General features: G+C 42.4%; 1 protein-coding gene across 3 annotated transcripts in view; it reads left to right on the top strand.

The window, feature by feature from the left end:
- The window catches only part of RMDN2 (regulator of microtubule dynamics 2), a 74,741-nt gene extending 55,076 nt beyond the window's left edge, over positions 1–19,665 (top strand). For all 3 annotated transcript variants that reach the window (XM_053201020.1, XM_027033579.2, XM_015076737.3), the window contains 3 exons: positions 7,974–8,027; positions 8,116–8,196; positions 19,296–19,665. In XM_053201020.1, the coding sequence (XP_053056995.1) occupies positions 7,974–8,027; positions 8,116–8,196; positions 19,296–19,349 (189 nt within the window). In that variant the 3' untranslated portion in view covers positions 19,350–19,665. The remainder of the gene's footprint in view (positions 1–7,973; positions 8,028–8,115; positions 8,197–19,295) is intronic.

The following is a 19,665-nucleotide window of genomic DNA, read 5'->3' as shown; positions in this document are numbered from 1 at the left end:
TAGGGTATCAGACCAAACCAGTATTTTCATTCCTGTCTTAAAATGTATAATAAAACTCTAAACAGTAATATATGTGTGTGCATATAATCAACTTTCTGGTAGGCTAATCCCTTTATCTTTCTCTGGAACCAGTTACAGAATCTTATAGAGACTAAGATGTTTCATCTTTTTCGTCTACCTATTTCAGATTTGTAACAATAGAGACAAAATCAGACTCTAAATTGTATTGTCCAACATTTTGTACCTTCTCATATTTTTTTGTTGTATCTTAGGGATCCGTTTTGTAGAACTGAAAGGGATTTAGAGAACACATATTCTAAGATCACAAGTACATTTCATTGTACTTTCCATTTACGAATGAATGCTTAGTGCCTACCTACTGTGCTCTGTGGAAAAAAATAAATGTTCTGAGCTTAAGCATGAGTCCAGTGGGAAAAAGTACAGGGAATAAAAGTACAAGGGCCAGATGTTTCTTATTTTTTATTTAATGTGATCTTTTTTGTTTTATAAAAAGGAAATCAAGGGGCACCTGGGTGGCTCAGTCAGTTGAGCATCCAACTCTTGATTTTGGCTCAGGTCATGATCCCAGGGTCATGGGATCGAGCCCCACATCGGGCTCTGCACTGAGCATGGAACCTGCTTAAGATTCTTTCTCTCTCTGCCCTTCTCCCTTACCTGTGCTCTCTCTCTCTAAATTAAATTAAAATTAAATTAAATTAAAACTTAAAAAAAGGAAATCAAGACCCCAGGAACTTAATTTTTTCTAGTGTCACACAATGGCAGACCAAAGACATGAATGTAGTTTAAAACTGTATCATCCTTATTTCTTCACCTTTTATCCACCACTGGTAATTTGTTATTTCATTTTAAATTTATAAGAATACAGATCATAGTAGGGGCACCTGGGTGGCTTAGTCGGTCACGTGACCAACTCTTGATTTCTGCTCAGGTCATGATCTCACAGTCGTAGGATCAAGCCCCAAGTTGGACTTCATGCTGTGTGTGGAGTCTGTTGGAGATTCTCTCTCTCCTTCTTGCTCTCTGCCCCTCCCCCATTCACACACACACACGCACACACACACACACTCTCTCTCTCTCTTTCTCTCTCTCTCTCTCTGTCTCTCAAAATAAATAAATAAACATTTAAAAAAAAAGAATATAGATCATGGGTATATTTAAGCTAAATGGTTCATAGAAGGTGCTAAGCTAATTAGGAAAAATGTCGTTAGGGCTTGAAATTCATTTCTCCATAGTAGCAGTTATAAATGGGGGATCAGATCTTTAGGACACTGCCCCCAAATTCTTAAGGTGCTAATGTACCTGAAATATTACACAGATAAAATCAAAAGTGATCAGAGGCCCAGCGATGTAGAGGTAAGGATTGCAACCTCTAGAACTCTATAGACCACCTGGTTAAATCTCAGTTCTGCCACTTACCGGCTGATTAACATTAGACGAGTTTCTTAACCTTTCTCTCAAGTTCATCAATAACATGGAGAGAATAGTACCTGACTCAGAGTGTTGTTGTGAACGTTAAATAAGTTAATACAAGTAAATTACTTAGCGATTTCCTAGCTCCTAGGAAGTGCTCCATATCAGCTCAGAAAATGTTAATGTTATTAAAATGTAAACACCTTGGCAAACCATCTTGGGGACCTCCCCATTCAGTCTTGACTTAGATTCTGTCTGAAAATGCATTTGGTGGTGTTTGTTCAGAGAGTCAGAAGGCATCAGGAAAGCTCCCCTCTACACTGACTGCAACATCTGGGGGTACCGAGGAGCCCAGAGTGCTAAGGGCAAAGGCTGGGGAGGAAGTGAGAAATCTGGGAGGTGTGGGGAGGAGAAGGAACTTGGATCCCATGCCCTAGGAGAGTCTGCAACCCCTAGTCCCAGTAGGAAGTCGTGTTTTTGGACCCTAGACTGTAGGACTCCTGTCCCCAGCTCTGTCTCTCCAAAGAGGATTCATAGGGGCCAGGAATGTGTCCCTAGACCATCCATCTCAGTTCTGGAGAGATGTAGAGCATTAGCTTTAGAATCAGTTTGAGATCTGGGCCTCTCCCTGTCCCTGTGACCTGGCCGTGTTTCTTTATTTCTCCTAATCTTAAATTCTTCATCTGTGAAGCAGATGAATACCTACTTTATATGATTTGTGGTACAATTCATCAAATAATGCTTGTAATTTTCTTGGCCCAGAACCTTGCACATTAACTACTCTAACTACAAATAAACATTCACTGCTATTATTTTGCTCTTATAACTGGTGAAATCTTATCCCCCATAGCATCACAGCAATCCAGGGAGGTGATTTTAGATCAGGAGTCATCTGTGAATCCTCTGTGGGAATTCTTTCAAACTATAGCATGCTTCCCACCTCATCCAAAATTCTGGCATAATTCCCTCGGGCAGTGGTTCTCACCCTTGGCTGTACATTAGAATCATCTGGAGAGCGGAGACTGAGCCTTGCATGGAGTCCACACTGTCAGCACAGAGCCTGTTTGGGATTCTCTCTCTCCCTCTCTCTCTGCCCCTCCCCAACTTGCTCGCTCTCTCTCTTTCTCTCTCTCAAATAATAAGTGGGTGAACTTTGAAAAAAAAATGCCAGCCCAGACCATGACCCAGACTAATTATTTCAGAATCTTTGAATATATTAAGATATAGTTTATATTCAATAAAATGCACCTATTTTAAGTGTGCAGTTCATTGAAGCTTGGCAAATTAATACACTCAGGTAACCACCACCATTTTAAGATTTAGAACATTTCCATCACTTTCAAGAGTTCTCTTTGCCCCTCTGCTGTCAATTTCCCTCAGCCCCTGCCCCAGGCAACCACTGATCTGCTTTTCTGTTTTTTTGACCTATTCTAGAAGTTTATATAAATGGAATCATTGAGCTTTTATTTTGTGTATCTGGCTTCCTTTGCTCAGCATAATGTTTTGAGATTCATTCATTTCATCGGTGTATCCATAGTTCCTTTTTACTGCCTTGTAATATTCCATTTTGTGGATATACCACAGTCTGCTTATGCATTTGCCCATTGGTGGACATTTGCGTTGTGTCCAGTTTGGGGCTATTATTAATAAAGCTTCAATGAACATTCATACGCAAGCTTTTGTGTAGACATGTTTTTAATTTTCTTTGGTAAGTACCTAGGAATGGAATTATTGGGTCACAACAAAGTGTTTTTAAAACCTGATCAGTGTTTTTAAAGCTCTCAGAGCTATTCCTGTGCAGCCCATGGCGTGGTTGAGAGCCTGAAATCAGTGCCCGGGTGTGTGTAGTAGATAACAGGTGTGACAGTGTTGGGGGATAGACGGGCGGCCCTGATCTCACTCACTCACTCTTTGCAACATAAGACCTCTGGATCTCCCTGAGTGGTTTTCCCACCTGCAGAGCCTTCTTCTATGCCCTGATGTGGTAGAGGGCTATGGCTTGAGTTTATGAGATGTTTTTAAAACAATGCTACATATTCAGTAATGTTTATTAAGCACATACCTAGTACCAGCATGGCCAATGTAGGGAATGCAGAAATGACCAATGCAGCTCCTGTCTCCAGGGAACTTGTACAGCCAAGACCAAATAAACAGCTACAATATTCTCTGCCAGGTATTATTATAGGGTGTTCTAAGAGCCTAGCTAGGAACTGCTTCTTAACTAGAACATTCTACTGAGCATTAGGTACTTACCTAAATAACTACCTTCCTTGTTATTTAGGCAAGCCCTTTGGTAAAAAGTTAGAATCTGCTCCATTTTAGGAAGTTGGTGTTGTTAGTAGCCTGTGTACCTTTGGCGGCTTCTTTTTTTTTAACCATGAGCACAAAAAGAAAGAGATGTTCTGATTTATAATCAGGATGGCTAATTAAACATAAGTGCTAAGGTATATATGCAGGATTAAAATGCCAATATTAAAGAAATAAGCAGTCCCTATCAAAATAACACCAGCATTCTTCACAGAGCTAGAACAAACAATCCTAAAATTTGTATGGAACCACAAAAGACCCCAAATAGCCAAAGCAATCTTGAAAAAGAAAACCGAAGCTGGAGGCCTCACACCCCCGGACTTCAAGCTTTATTACGAAGCTGTAATCATCAAGACAGTATGGTACTGGCACAAAAACAGACACTGAGATCAATGGAACAGAATAGAAAACCCAGAAATGGACCCACAAACATATGGCCAACTACTCTTTGACAAAGTAGGAAAGACTATCCAATGGAATAAGGACAGTCTCTTCAACAAATCATGTTGGGAAAACTGGACAGCGACATGCAGAAGATTGAACCTGGACCACTTTCTTACACCATATACAAAAATAAACTCAAAACAGATGAAAGACCTAAATGTAAGAGAGGAAGCCGTCAAAATCCTAGAGGAGAGAGCAGGCAAAAACCTCTTTGACCTCGGCAGCAGCAATTTCTTACTCAGCACGTCTCCAGAGGCAAAGGAAACAAAAGCAAAATTGAACTATTGGGACCTCATCAAAATAAAAAGCTTCTGCACGGCGAAGGAAACAATCAGCAAAACTAAAAGGCAACCAATGGAATGGAAGAAGGTATTTGCAAATGACATAGTAGATAAAGGGTTAGTATACAAAATCTATAAAGAACTTATCAAACTCAACACCGCCCCCCCCAAAAAAAATCCAGTGAAGAAATGGGCAAAAGACATGAATAGACACTTCTCCAAAGAAGACATCCAGATGGCAGACAGACACATAAAAAAAAAATGTTCAACATCACTCATCATCCTGGAAATACAAATCAAAACCATAATGAGATACCACCTCACACCTGTCAGAATGGCTAACATGAACAACTCGGGCAACAACAGATGTGGAGAAAGAGGATCTCTTTTGTACTGCTGGTAGGAATGCAAACTGGTACACCCACTCGGGAAAACAGTATGGAGGTTCCTCAAAAAATTAAAAATAGAATTACTCTATGATCCACCAATTGCACTACTAGGTATCTATCCAAGGGATACAGGTGTGCTGTTTCGAAGGGGCACATGCACCCCTATATATGTAGCAGCACTATCAACAATAGCCAAAGTATGGAAAGAGCCCAAATGTCCATTGACGGATGAATGGATAAAGAAGATGTGGTATATATATATACAATGGAGTATTACTCAGCAATCAAAAAGAATGATCTTTCCATTTGCAACTATGTGGATGGAACTAGAGAGTATTATGCTAAGCAAAATTAGTCAGTCAGAGAAAGACAAATATCATATGACTTCACTCATATGAGGACTTTAAGACACAGAACAGATGAACATAAGGGAAGGGAAACAAAAATGATATAAAAACAGGGAGGGGACAAAACATAAGAGACTCTTAAATATAGATAACAAGCAGAGGGTTGTGGGAGGGGGAAATGGGCTAAATGGGTAAGGGGCATTAAGGAATCTACTCCTGAAATCATTGTTGCGCTATAGCCTAACTTTTATGTAAATTTAAAAATGATTAATTAACTAAAAAAAAGAAATAAGCTGCTTATTCTCATATGTTGAAGCAAGTTTTATGAACAGGTTTTGGACAGAGCTGGGCAACTACTGGACGTAGAAGAAGGTGCAACAGAACAAAGTTTAATCAAAGTCTTCCTTTTAGAGAGACTTAAAAAATGCACTTAGTAGACTTGAAGAGTAGAGATGGAAATGATTGGACAAGAGAGAACCAGCAGAACCAGAACTCATCAATACCATGGGTGGCTCTCTAGGCTTTTCTAGGCTGTGGCTAGGATTGAACTTGACAGTGTCCTCCCATCTGTTGGCAGCCTTGCTGTTTCACTAGCAAGTTCTTGGCCAGATCCACACACTGTTCATCTACTCGGTCCTAAAGAATAAACACCCAGTTTGACTCTCCAGCCCAAGACACTTTATCCTAGGATCCTTCCCTTTTGGGTTTTGTAGAGTATATGCCCTTTACCAAAGATGTGAACTCCTCAGCCCCCTAAGTCTTAGATCCACCCAATAGTATCCATCTTTAAAATGCATGTATCCTTTGACTCAGCAATTCAACTTCCAGGAATCTCTTCTACAGACATAATCACACTTGTACACAAGTATACAGGAGAAAGTATTTCACTGATCATTATTGGTAACAGTAAAAAAAAAGTCTAAATGTGTAATAAAGAATGCTTAATTTAATTACGGCATATGCGTAATATGAAATACACCTCTTAGGAACGAGGTAGATCTGTGTATGCAAACACAGAAATGTGTCTGTGATATGTTGTGGGAAAAAAAGTTTTGGACCGATATACAGAAATGGTCCCATATTCATTTTTTTCCAAAGTGAATTTTTTTTTTTTTTTACTTGTGTATGCTTGATAAAGGGTCTGGTAAGGTTCATGTCAAACTGTTGATAGTGGTTACCCCTGGGAGATGAGATTGAAATTGAAAATAAAGTCAGAACAAAGAAGCACTCACTTTTTAGTTTTGGAAATGTTCGTATCACTTGTATCTTGTAAAACATGCATATCTTTGTAAATTTGTTAAAGTAACCTTCTTGGGGCTCCTGGAGGAAGTTAAGCATCCAACTCTTGGTTTCGGCTCAGGTTGTGAGCTCACAGTTCATGGGTTCAAGCCTTACATTGGGCTTTGCACTGACAGCACGGAGTCTGCTTGGGATTGTCTCTCTCCCTCTCTCTGTCTCTCTGCCCCTCCCCCTGCTGTCTCTCTCTCTCAAAATAAATAATAAACATTAAAAAAAAAAGTAACCTCCTTCGCTTGGGTTCTACGTCTCTCTGGGTTGGGTTCCAAGGTCAGATTGGGAGCTTATTTGCATTGGCCCTTAATACAGCAGCAGCTGACCGAAGATTAACTTAGGTTCTAAGAAGTGCTCTCTAGTAACAATGCCAGACGCCTGCAAGAATTCTTATTCACCAGAGATAAAGAAAGGGAACTGATAAAGAAAGGGAACTGATGTGTGGGGTGCCTGGGTGGCTCAGTCAGTGAAGCATCCAGCTTCAGCTCAGGTCATGATCTTGCAGTTTGTGAGTTCGAACCCCCACACTGGGCTCTGTGCTGACAGCTCAGAGCGTGGAGCCTGCTTTGGATTCTGTGTCTCCCTCTCTCTCTTGCTCCTCCCCTGCTCACACTCTCTCTCTCTCTCTCTCTCTCTCTCTCTCTCTCTCCCTCTCAAAAACAAATAAGCATTAAAAAAAAGTTTAGTAGATGTGCATAAGAGTTTAGTAAAGTGCCTTCATAATACCCACTTATTAAAATCTGTAAGTAGGTCTGCTACTTGGACTAGTTGTTTCCCGGGTCTGTCTTTTCTTCAAAAATACTTGACGCGATGGACTTTAGATATTATTCAGCCCGTGGGATGTGTTGAAATCATAAGAAATCAAATACTAACGTGGTGGAGGATGTTTGTCATGGGATACCTATCATCCTCTAATTGTCTCCTAAATAGACTAAATTGTATAGGACTTGTCTTGGGAGCATGTATCGCCAATTGTTTCTGTCCTCGAAAAGAAAAAAAGAGAAAGGATAGGTTATACAAAGGAATCCTGAAATCTTAAAGGATCTCATTGTTTCATAAGCTCTATGAGCATAATAATAATTATCTCATTTTTTTAATGTTTATTTATTTCTGAGACAGAGAGAGACAGAACATGAGTGTGGGAGGGGCAGAGAAAGAGGGAGACACAGAATCCGAAGCAGGCTCCAGGCTCCGAGCTGTCAGCACAGAGCCCGACGTGGGGCTTGAACCCACAAACTGTGAGATCATGACCTGAGCCGAAGTCAGACGCTTAACCGACTGAGTCACCCAGGCGCCCCAATAATAATCTCATTTTAATGGATAATCTCAAAAGCTGTATTTCCACCATACTTGAATTGATCAAACGAGTCAGATGTAATACAACCAATCTAAATTTTTCAGACAACTTGCTTAATATCTGATTCTTTACTGGTTGTTATAATATTGCCCCATTTATTCTTTTTTCTGTTCTCTCTTAAAATCAGGTTGAAGAGCTACACCCTGGTTTTTCTAAGTCCAATTACTTGTTCTTGGCCAAGGTAAGGAAGACCACTTGTTTTAAGATCACTTTGAATGCATTACATAAAAATGGGATTCCCTTTCACATTGTCAACTTTTCATTTCTAGTGTTACATCGATCTTGAACAAACAGATGACGCTGTGAAGTTTTGTAATTTGGCAGTATTGCTCCCTTGTGTTACCAAAGAGGTAAGTCCCAACAGGGACAGCGAAGGCTGTTATTTTCACCAGTACTTTTCTAGCTCCAGATAGGAACAGCTGGCTTAGATGCATCTGGATTTTTCTTCCATACTAAAACATTTGGGATTTCACTGGGATTGAACATGTGCTGTGAAGTTTTTAGAATTGCTGTGGGTAACCCTTCACCAGCAGACTCCCTGTCTCTTTAAGGGACACACAAATCATGGGCTAGCAGTTAAAATATACTGATGCTTGTTAAGCATTAGACTGCAAGAAGACCATCCAGGGGTCTGCCGTCTTCAGTCTCCTGCTCACAGTAGGGTGTGGTTATCCTCTACCGTGAAGAAGCTTAAAAATGATGCATTGACATTTTCTTGGTCTTTGAATGCCTACCGCTAACGAAGAAGAAACTATCCCGTTGCTTCTTTCCCTTTTATTCACTAATTCAGGATTCTGGATGTGCTCTGTTTTAGGAATTTCAGAGTTAATGGCCCAGTCTGTGTTGCTGTGAGCCGTATATTGGTATTATAGGAATACAAGCAAATAGATCAGTGTTTTCCTGCTCCCTTCTCGTACCGCCGCACATTACCGTCCTCTGAATCACAGCGGAAAGAAATGCCTCAGAAAGGAGCATCCCTTGTCTTCTCTGCGGAAGCAAAACCGGCTCCGATGGTTGTTGTGAACCTCAAATGTAGACACGCCCACAGCTCTCTAGCAGCTCACAGCCTGGGGGAAAATATAAGCCATATACCCAAGTAACTGTAGCCCAGGGTGGAAAGCCTGAAGCGCTCAGAGAGGTGCAAATAACTGGTGATGGAAATAGTGGAAAGGGAGAAATTATTTCCACCTGGAAGAGGTCCGGTAGCATCAGAGGTGGACTTTGAGAGTGTACGCAAGGTGGAGGTGAGAGTTAAGTGCCTCGCAGGTGGTGAACAAAGGCACAGAGGTGGAAAAGCGAGATTTGTTTGCCTGGAGGGGGAGGGGCAGGGGTGTTCAGCGCAGTCCTGGGAAACAAGGAAGAAAGGGGGGAGCGTAATAAGACCTGCCGGGAACTTCAGGGTTCAGGGATGCCTCCGTCTTTAAACAGGGCTGATCAGGCCTCCCTGGGCCTTGCTGGCAACCACCGTGCAAGGTCTCGGACGGCTTACGTTTGGGCTTTCCTGAGGGGTTGATTGGCCTTCTCATTTCGATCCCTCACTTGGTCGAGGCGCACAACAGCCTCGGCTCAGGAGCGGCACTTCTCCGGAAGACACTTTGTGCAATTGTTTGGGCAGAAAACAGATTTTGTCCCTCTGGTTGCTTGCTCCATAGAGGCGGTGGGGACCCTGCCATCTTTTCCACCTCTCCTGAATGATGTTTCAGGTTATATGCAGTCATTTAAAACTGAGGGTCTGTGCGTTCTTTTTAGAATTTGAGATTAGCATACAGTATGATAGTGAGGCATAATACCTGGTTTCACGTGCAAATAGTTGTGCACGATATCCAGAGCTGTCACACAAGGGCTAAATATCAATGCCCCCCCCCCCCAGGGTTTGGTCCTTGGTCCCTAAGCCTCCCCTCTCCTCGCCTCCCCTCCGCTATCCTCCCCTCCTCCCCTTTCCTCTCCTCTCTCCTCCTTCCTGCCCCACAAACCTACGGTCCATGGCTTTGTATGCTATCTACCTGCCAGGAGTCCTCAAATTCGTATCTCTAGACCTCCCTTCTGAGCCCTAAGATCTGAGTATCCAACTTCCTACTTGACATCTGTACCGAGATGTTTCGCAGACATCTCAAACTCAACTCGTCATTGGGCCTTTGGATCTCGTCTTTTCCAACTTCCTCTCTAGTAAATGGCACATCCGTCCATCAGTTGGGAATCAGCTCCCTCAGCTCCCGACACAGGCATCCACCCACTCACCAAGTCTCAGTCTTCCTCTTCTAAAGCATGCCTTGAGCTAGCCAACTGCCCTCTCACTCGACTGCTACCGCTCCAAGCAGGAAACCACCCGAGTTCACCGGAACTACGACGTGCGAGCCTCCCACTGGTCTTTGGCTTTCTTCCTTCCACCAGGCCATTCTTGGCTCTCAGTAGCAGCAAAGGAACAGATTGAGTAAACCTCAATTTGTCACTTCTTACTTGAAACCCTTTGCTTTGGGGATAAAGTCCTAAATGTTTAGCATGTCCCTCAAGGCTCTGATCTCTGTTGCCCACTCCCCCCACCTCTGCACTATGCCTTTCCTTGCTTCACACCCTCCGGACCTGTTCTTGCCTCTTCCTGAAACACTCCCACCCAAGCCCTCCACTCCCTTCCCCTGCTTTATTCCTACTCACCCTTCAGGTCTCACCATAAATGTCATTTCTTTAGGAAAGACTTCCTTGCCACTCCCAGGCAAGAAAGTACCTCGTACTTTTCCTTCACATCATCTAGCACGGTTTGTGGTTGTATAATTGTTTGTGTGATTCTTCCAGGAAAGTCACAGCTAAGTGTGTTTCATTCACCCCTCTATTCCCAGTGCCAATTACCATGCCTGGCATGTAATAAGCACCCATAAGTACTGATAGGAAAAATCAGAAGACTCATAGCATAAAAATAAAAAGCTGGGCACTGTGGAAATATTTAGGTAATAAGCAAAATAGCATTAATAAGTATTTCCTGCGTTACTTATTTTTCCAATGATGTTTCCATTTATATTTTCTAGGAGGTTTTGTTTTGTTTTGTTGTTTTGTTTTGTTTTGAGTAGTAAATGTAATGTCAGGAATATCAATTTTTTTCAATTAGAAAATAGACTGAGGAGAGTTATCTGCAGTCCCCCTATCTCTGTAAGTTTTTCCAGATTGAAGTATACCCACCCCATTAGTGATTTTGCTGACAAGTCTGTTCATTTCCAAAATGTCCAGCAGAGCCACTAATAACAGTGAAGGCAACCCAGCCATCAGTTTTCCCTCTGTCATGTGAACCTGCCTGACATTCCTGCTTCTTTCTCGTGGCACTTGTAACCTCTTCCTGACATTGGAGTCGTTTGTGATGTCTTCTGCCCCTTCCAGGGAGCTCTGAGCTCACCACACTGCACTTGATATTGGGGGTGTGAGCCCTTGGGCTCTAGGGCCCAGATTCCTGCATGTGAGCAACTTTACATCCCCAGAACTTGAAACTACAGTATTTTATTATTCACATGGCCTTTTCTTGACTCTAGGAAGGTCATCTCGGGTCCTGAGAAACGTTCCACTTTAAAAATTTTTTTTAAGTTTATTTACTTATTTTGAGAGAGACAGAGACAGCACAAATGGGGGAGGGGCAGACAGAGAGAGGGAGAGAGAGAAACCCAAGCAGGCTCTATGCTGTCAGCTTAGAGCCCCACGTGGGGCTCGAACCCACAAAACATGAGATCATGACCTGAGCCGAAAATGGGAGTCAGACGCTCAACCGACTGAGCCACCCAGGAGCCCCAGAAACGTTCCACTTTTAAACTGAAAAAGGATTCCTGTGTCAAAGGCAGTGTGAGAATGCTTGATGAAGGAAATCATGACCACTCTGGCAGCCTGGGAGTTGTTTGCCTGGACAAAGTATCCAAGTTACTGACCTGGGGCAGGCTGCCAACGTTCGGTGCAGGAAGCATTATGTAATCTTTTGTTTTACGGCGAGGGATGTGCTAATTTGGTAAAGAAAAAAACTGTTTTGAAATTGTTGTCACATTTTGAAGTGACATTAATTGCTCTTCTAAGACAAACTCTTGTAGGATAGGAAATAAACTATACTGGGAATAGTGTCAGGAAGAGAAGGACTCCGGGAGTGTTCAATGTAAAGAACACGTCTTCCTGGCTAACAAGTTGTGTAGTTGGCTTTAAAGTTAACCTGTTGTTTAAAATCCTGGGCTGTTATTTCCATCCTGTTATATAAATGGAGAATCATCCCTCTCATTAGTAACCACTCTTAGTAATAAAATCCTAATCATGCTTTTAATTTTCTGTCTTAATTAAGACCTCATATTTGATTTTTTTTTTAACATTTATTGTTGAGACACAAAGACAGAGCATGAGCGGGAGAGGGACAGAGAGAGGGAGACACAGAATCCGAAGCAGGCTCCAGGCTCTGAGCTGTCAGCACAGAGCCCGACATGGGGATCGAACCCACGGACCACAGATCATGACCTGAGCCGAAGTCAGAGGCTCCACCGACTGAGCCACCCAGGCGTCCCTCATATTTGATTTTTTTTTTAATTAAGAGATTGGTTTCTCAGATAAGTTTATAAGCTATAATTAGTCCACAGATGTTCAGCCTGCCTTCCAGCTAAGGGAATGCTACAGCTCAGAGTATGAGTAGGGTCAGTTACTGAAACCCAGCAATATTGCCCATGGTCTCATTTGTTAGAAATTCTTATTTGCCTGTTTATTTCTGGTTTGAACTTATTTTCTGGGCCTGGAGAATTCATGCTTCCTGGTGCATTTTAAAAGAAATTAGGGGGGCGCCTGGGTGGCTCAGTCGGTTAAGCATCCGACTTCGGCTCAGGTCATGATCTCGCGGTCCGTGAGTTCGAGCCCCACGTCCGGCTCTGTGCTGACAGCTCAGAGCCTGGAGCCTGTTTCAGATTCTGTGTCTCCCTCTCTCTCTGACCCTCCCCTGTTCATGCTGTCTTTCCCTGTCTCAAAAATAAATAAATGTTAAAAAAAAATTTTTTTTAAATAAAAAATAAAAAATAAAAGAAATTAGGGGTGCCTGGATGGCTCAGTTGGTTAAGGGTCCAACTTTGGCTTAGGTCATGATCTCACAGTTCATGGGTTCAAGCCCCACATCGGGCTCTCTGCTATCAGCGTGGAGCCCGCTTTGGATCCTGTCTCCCTCTCTCTCTGTCCCTCCCCTGCTTGAGCTCTCTCTCTCTCTCTCAAAAATAAATATTTTGGGGGAGCTCTTGGGTGATTCAGTCGGTTAAGCATCCAACTTCGGCTCAGGTAATGATCTCACTGTTCATGAGTTTGAGCCCTGCGTCAGGCTCTGTGCTGACAGCTCAGAGCCTGGAGCCTACTTTAGATTCTGCCTCTGTCTCTCTGCCCCTCCCCTACTTGCTCTCTGTCTCTCTGTCTCTCTCTCAAATATAAAAAATAAAACATAAAAAAATAAATATTTTTTAAAAAGGAAATGAATAAGGCCACTAAAGAAGGGACACACTTTTCCTACTCTCTGAAGAGACATTTTCATGAGTTGCAGGCAGGGACTATTACTCTGTTTACAACCCCCTGTTTCCACTCTTTGGATTCTAACCTTTTATTGGCAGTCCAAAATATATTACTTGTTAAGCTTTCTTGATATATAATGGCCTTGCTTATATTTCTTAGGTTGATCTTAAAAACACCTTAAAGAAGTTTCTTAGACCTCTTTTTTTTGATGTTTATTTTATTTATTTTGAGAGAGAGAGAAAGAGAGAATCCCACGCAAGCCCCATGTTCTTGCAGAGCCCTGCATGAGGCTCAATCTCACAACTGTGAGATCATGACCTGAGCCCAAATCAGGAGTTGGATGCTTAACCAAACTGAGCTACCCAGGCGTCGCTCTTAGACCTCCTTTAATAATATTCTTAAAATAACTGGTGACACGGCATCAGTCTGGGATCAGTCATTCTTACCCAGCACTCAGTCTAGTCAGGTTGATGTTTGATAATCATCACGCACATGCCAGGAGTGTAACCATTTAATATAAGTAAGTCTCTCTCTTACTTATCCAAAGCCTTTGGCGGAGAGTATTGATATATTTTCCCTCATATGCCTCTTTCTTGTGGCACTTGTAACCTCTTCCTGGCATGATAGTTACTTGTGACACGTCTTATGTCCCAGGGAGCCCTAAGCTCGTCACACTGCACTTGGTATTGAGAGTGTCAGCCCTTGGGCTCCAGGGCCTAGATTCACACATGTGAGCAGCCTTGTATCCCCGGAATTTGAAACTGCAGTGTTTTCAATGGAGAGAAAGTGTGCTGCTTCAGCAGAAAGGTTTGGATAGTGTGAATCTGGAGAAGGAAGGAATACCCTGAATTCAAAACCATAACCTGAGTCCTTAGAAGATGACATTTGAGCAAATGTGGACAATATATCGAGTGCTTGAAACATAGTGAAGCCCCCAGAATTGATCAGATGCCTGTGCAGTTGACATGCTATGAAGAAAAACGCTTACACGGAGGAGAGTATCACACCATGTGAGTGTAACCAATGCGGCAGAGACTTTATTTGGAGACCATCGTTGAAGGATCAGCATAGAATTCGTATGTAGAAAAATGAATAGACGAGTGGATGCAGGCAGGCCTTTCACATCCTCTCTTGTCCCCGTTAGTAGCTGAGATTTCACACTGGAGAGGAGCTCTTTGAGAATGGGGAAATACCCACAGCTCAACTGATCCAGCATGTGTTAACTGGAAAGAAACCCTACCAATGTAACGAACGTGGCACACGCTTCAGCCCGAGAGCTAACTTCTGTTCACAGCAGAGAATTCACACAGGAGGAAAACCCTTTGCCTATAATCAGAGCAGAAATGCCTCCAGTAACGACTCATCCTTGAAACAGCCTGAGTGAATTCACACGGCAGAGAAACTACACGAATGTCGTCTATGTGGTAAAGCCCTTAGCTGATGTTCTAACCTTAGCCATCATGAGAATACACGCCGGAGCGAAACCCTATAAATTTAATGAATGGAGAAGAACCTTCAGCCTCAGCTTTAACCTTTATAGACACAAGAGTTCCCACAGGGGAGAAACTCTGTCACCTTCAGCCAAAGCTCAAGGCTTCAAATGCACAGAACACTGAGCAAACCAAGCAGGAAGGGAGCAAGTCTTTACCAGGAGGAAGAAGCCATTTGGGAAATACTAGATGATTCATGTTAGAGAAGCAATTCAATGAAATGAACATGAGAACCCCTTTCCTCGTAGAGCAACGTTACAGGACATGTGAGGATTGTCACTGTATAGGACACTCTCAGTATCATGATGGAAGGAAAGACTTCCGTGATCACATAAACCTTAGTCAGCCTTAAAATGCTCACACTGGGAAGTCTCCCAGGCTTCAAGTCAAAGTAGAAATGCCTTTATCTACAATTTATATAAGAAAACTCATACTGGAAAATGAAACTATCAAGAACCCTTTAGAACACAATTCAGTCTATAATTTAGACTTTTGGCAAATGACATATCACTGAAAATAAACGTAGTAGAAAGAAGTACCGTGATGCATTCTTGGAAATGTTGAATGCAGAATTTGTAAGCTGTAATGGGCAATAAGATAACCTCTCCTCAGTAGATTAATAAAAATTGTTGGTAAAAAATCTAACGCATTGGTATTTGTCTTTAAAAAAATAATGAGGGGCGCCTGGGTGGCGCAGTCGGTTGAGCGTCGGACTTCAGCCAGGTCACGATCTCGCGGTCCGTGAGTTCGAGCCCCGCGTCTGGCTCTGGGCTGATGCCTCAGAGCCTGGAGCCTGTTTCCGATTCTGTGTCTCCCTCTCTCTCTGCCCCTCCCCCGTTCATGCTCTGTCTCTCTCTGTCCCAAAAATAAATAAACGTTGAAAAAAAAAATTAAAAAAAAATAATGAAACGTTATGCTGAGTATTGGGGCCATTTTTCCTTTATTACATCACTGTCGAAAGCTATCAGCTTCTATTCTTTTTGCAGCTCTCAACATATTTCCAAAAACTTTGTTCAATCAGAAAACAACTTTTAATGTAACTGAAAAAAAATGTAGAACACAAAATAATGTGTTCTAATGATGATATTAGTGTTGAAATATGTTATCTACATGGCAAGGGCGAATGGAGACCTGGACAATTAAACACACACTTTGTAAGTAATTCACATTATCTCAGGTGATACTGACGCAGGTAGCAGACATGCCCTATTTTATGAAACACTAAAAACAGACAAAGGCTTGGAATGGAAAAATAGGCCTAAAAGCGTCGAATCAAATAACAATATGGCTGAAATGTTGGGCACGAGAGGGAAAGAAGAGATGAGAGCCTTGTGTCTTTTTCTTAAAGGCAGGGAAAAACCATTACAGGGTCTTAAGCAACAAGTGACAAATGAGATTTTGGGGCGGGCACACTGGCTACCCTGTGGGGACTGACGTGGCTTGGAGGGAAGCAAAACCAGAGGAAGGAGTAGCATTTGAGTAACTACCGCAAGTAGCACAGACCTGAGCCGGTGATGCCGACTAAGATGATGGCAGTGAGCAGTGAACGGAGATACACAGACTTAACGGATTCGTGGCTGGTGTTCTCTACAAGACTTAGAAATTGAATATCTAGAAGTTGGAGGACTCAAGAATGAGATCGGGGTTCCTGGCTTTAGAAATGGACCAGGGTAGATGGAGGTACCCTTTAAGGACCCGGGGAGCATTGGAGAGCCAGATTTGGTAGAGAAGGTGAGCTCAGTTATAGACATTTTGAGTTTGTGAGATTTTCAAATCCATAAACTGATTTTATATTTGCCACATAAATGATGTCTGAAGCCACAAGGTAGCAGAGGTCACCCAGTGAAGTTATGTAGTGTTTGAAAGGCAGCAGGCAGAGGATCAGCTTTGAGAAACAGCAGCATAATGGAAGGGGAGGAGGAAAAGGAAGCTACAAGGGAGACCAGCAGAAGTGACCCCACGAGACAGGGCCTCAGAAGCCAAAGGATGGTGGAAGTGGTCACCTCTGTCAGAAACCCTGGAGAAGTCAGGACTGGAATGAGCTGAGTTCAATGATGTGTGTGTCACTGGTGATCTTAACCCAGACTGTTGTCAGTGGAACGGTAGCCGCGGAGGCCGTGCAGAGCACTGAGACAACGCGGTCGGTGCTGGTAGATGCACTTCCAACAGTTTGATGGGGAAGAGAGAAGTGGTGCCAGAGGTGAGAAATTGTTGTGTTTTTTTAGATGGGAAATAGGGGAGCATATTTAAATGACGAGAAGGTCCGCAAAGAAGGAAGGATTCAAGAACGACCAAGGAGTGAGGAGATAATTGGTAGAATAAGGGAGGCCCTGAGGAGGTCAGAAAGGCATCCAGAGGGCATCAGGGTTCTCTTTTTTTGTTGCCAACACAATAGAAAAGTTGATGGATTTGTGGACTTGGGGGTTTGCAGAGACCCAGGGCAGGTGCCACAGAGGGGGAAAGGGCTTTTGTCTTTCAGTTCAAAGGTCGCTGGATATAGAGTCTAAAGTGGGTAGAAAACAAGTCAAGGCAAAACAAACAAACAAAAAAATAAGTCAAAGCAGGAGAAAGCGGGCAGAGAACAAGAAGGAAAAAAAATCTCAATCTGTGGAAGTTGAAAAATTATTGTTATTGAGAGTAATTGGATAAATGACACGAAAAGACGGGCAGTTGTGTTCAGAGGGCAGGACACCTATTTCAGAGGTAGGGCAGTTGTAGGTCATGACACAGCCCAGGGTCCGCTCACTGGGGAGATGGGGGAGGGCATCAGAGGTGAGGAGGCTAACTCCAGGAAGGTGGGATCCACGGTCCATGGGGACTAGGATGTCTCCAACAGTGATGGCAGACCTTGGCATGGAGAGTGACCCAGGTGCCAAAGTCTTAAAAAACAAATGTAAAAGGAGGGTGACCAGGAGATTAACAGCTATAAGAAATGGCAGAGGACAATTATCCTCTACCCCCAAAATATATTCTCAGCAAATGCATTGCTGGTTATACAAAAATGACTTCAAAACAAGTCCCCTAACAGGAGTGCCAGGGAGCTCTGTAGACATGTGTGAGAAAAAGAGGAAAAGTGGGAGGTTGGCTCAAGGAGGGTGGTATTGGGGGGAGTACCCAATGAGGGTTGATGGTGGGAAGGGCAGACATTTGGGGCAATAACAGAGGAAAGCGTGTTTGGGGGTAGCGGCGTTAGCTGGCATTTTGAGCTAAAAAACCTGCACATAACAAATAAATAAATAAAATGCTTGGATGGAAGCCCCGGGAACAAGGTACAACGGGAGGGGTGTTGTGTGTGCGGGTGTGGCTGTGGGTGTGCGGTGAGCGCATTCACTGCCAGTTGAATTGGGGTGGGGGGGTGGGGGTGCGCGAGGACACATATTGCCAAGCTGTGATCTTAATTTTAAATCTTTCCTTCTGGTTTGTGCACGTTCATTCCTTTAGGCATCTAGTTGAAACGATTCTCTCGCTTATGTCATTATTCTGCAAGAAATTGATCCGTAAACATCGATTAATGGGAAATGTTACTGCTAATAGGTATCCTACTGAGGGACTTATCGGTGCCAGGCACTGAACTATCCCCAGGGTTACCAAGATAAACATGAATTACCAAGATAAACGTATTTTTTATATGTTATTTTAAGTAATGCATTAATCCCCTAAATTCATTAATCATAGTTTCTCACAACCTTGAAAAAATACTGATTTGCTAGTAGGTAGACATCTGATCGACCAGACACTATGTTATGATTAAAACTATGAAGAACTTCCAGGTTTGTTTGTTTGTTTGTTTAATCTAACAGCCACTTCCAAATATTATGTTGTTCATTTGTTCTCATCTATTTGTTTTAATTTGTTACATCCCTTAAATTCTTTCTAATTATAGGTACTCAATAAATGTTAAATGCAAAAGTGCATAGGAGTACCCTGCCATCTAAATTTATTGCCACTGTTTCTAACCTCCACTCTTGTTTTAAAGAAATAACAAGTGGAATATATTAGACCATGTAGAAAACATATTATATGGTTTTTCACCTTTAATATAAACTACTTGATGACGTCAGTGATGAAATGTATAGCTAGCCTGGATCTTGCAGTGGAATCTCCAATTTCTTCCAATCCTGCTGCTGAGGCTAGGGCTTCTTCCACATCATACAGCTGAAGAAAAAAAAAAAATCAATGTCACCATTAACACAGTGGTGAGGGCCAATATGTCAGCTTACACTGAAGGATCTCCTCTTCCGGTATCCCACCCCTCCAGACCCGGTGGGGGAGCAGCCTGGGAGTAGCTCTCTGCATTACACATGGTCTCGGAGATCTGAATCATGCCTGGATCTCAGAAATCTGTAGTTTCCTTGTAATGGTCCCTCACAAAGTATCCCCTCGCTCAACCAAAGATTGTTTCACAGTAGCTAGAGTAGCAGGATAAATGTGTGAAATTTCATTGTGTATTTGTATTTTCTTTATAGGATAAAGATGCACAGAAAGAAGTGAAAAAAATAAGCACTTCCTTGAAGAGGTAAATAAAAGAACTCACTCTTCAACAAATCAGATGTGGTCTACTAAACTTTGAACTAATCCAAGTGGCGTTTTTTATTATCCCTTTTTCTTTTCTGATGTAAGGGTAATGTGCTCAGATTTGAAGGTAAAACCATGTTTCTGCAGCATGCATCCCACTAGTATCACTGCGAAACTAATAATGTTACTTGGAGAAGTCGATTTCGCATAATGTCAGTACAAAATGATCTTTAAACACGTATGATTTCTATTTTTCCTACCAATAAACTATAGTCTTCAGAATATTTCTTTAAATAAAATATTTAAATCAATTCAATAAAA

This window comes from Acinonyx jubatus, chromosome A3 (assembly GCF_027475565.1).
Source record: "Acinonyx jubatus isolate Ajub_Pintada_27869175 chromosome A3, VMU_Ajub_asm_v1.0, whole genome shotgun sequence".
Lineage (NCBI taxonomy): Eukaryota > Metazoa > Chordata > Mammalia > Carnivora > Felidae > Acinonyx > Acinonyx jubatus.
The sequence above is the reverse complement of the archived record's forward strand: the minus strand, read 5'-3'. Positions and strand labels throughout refer to the sequence as shown.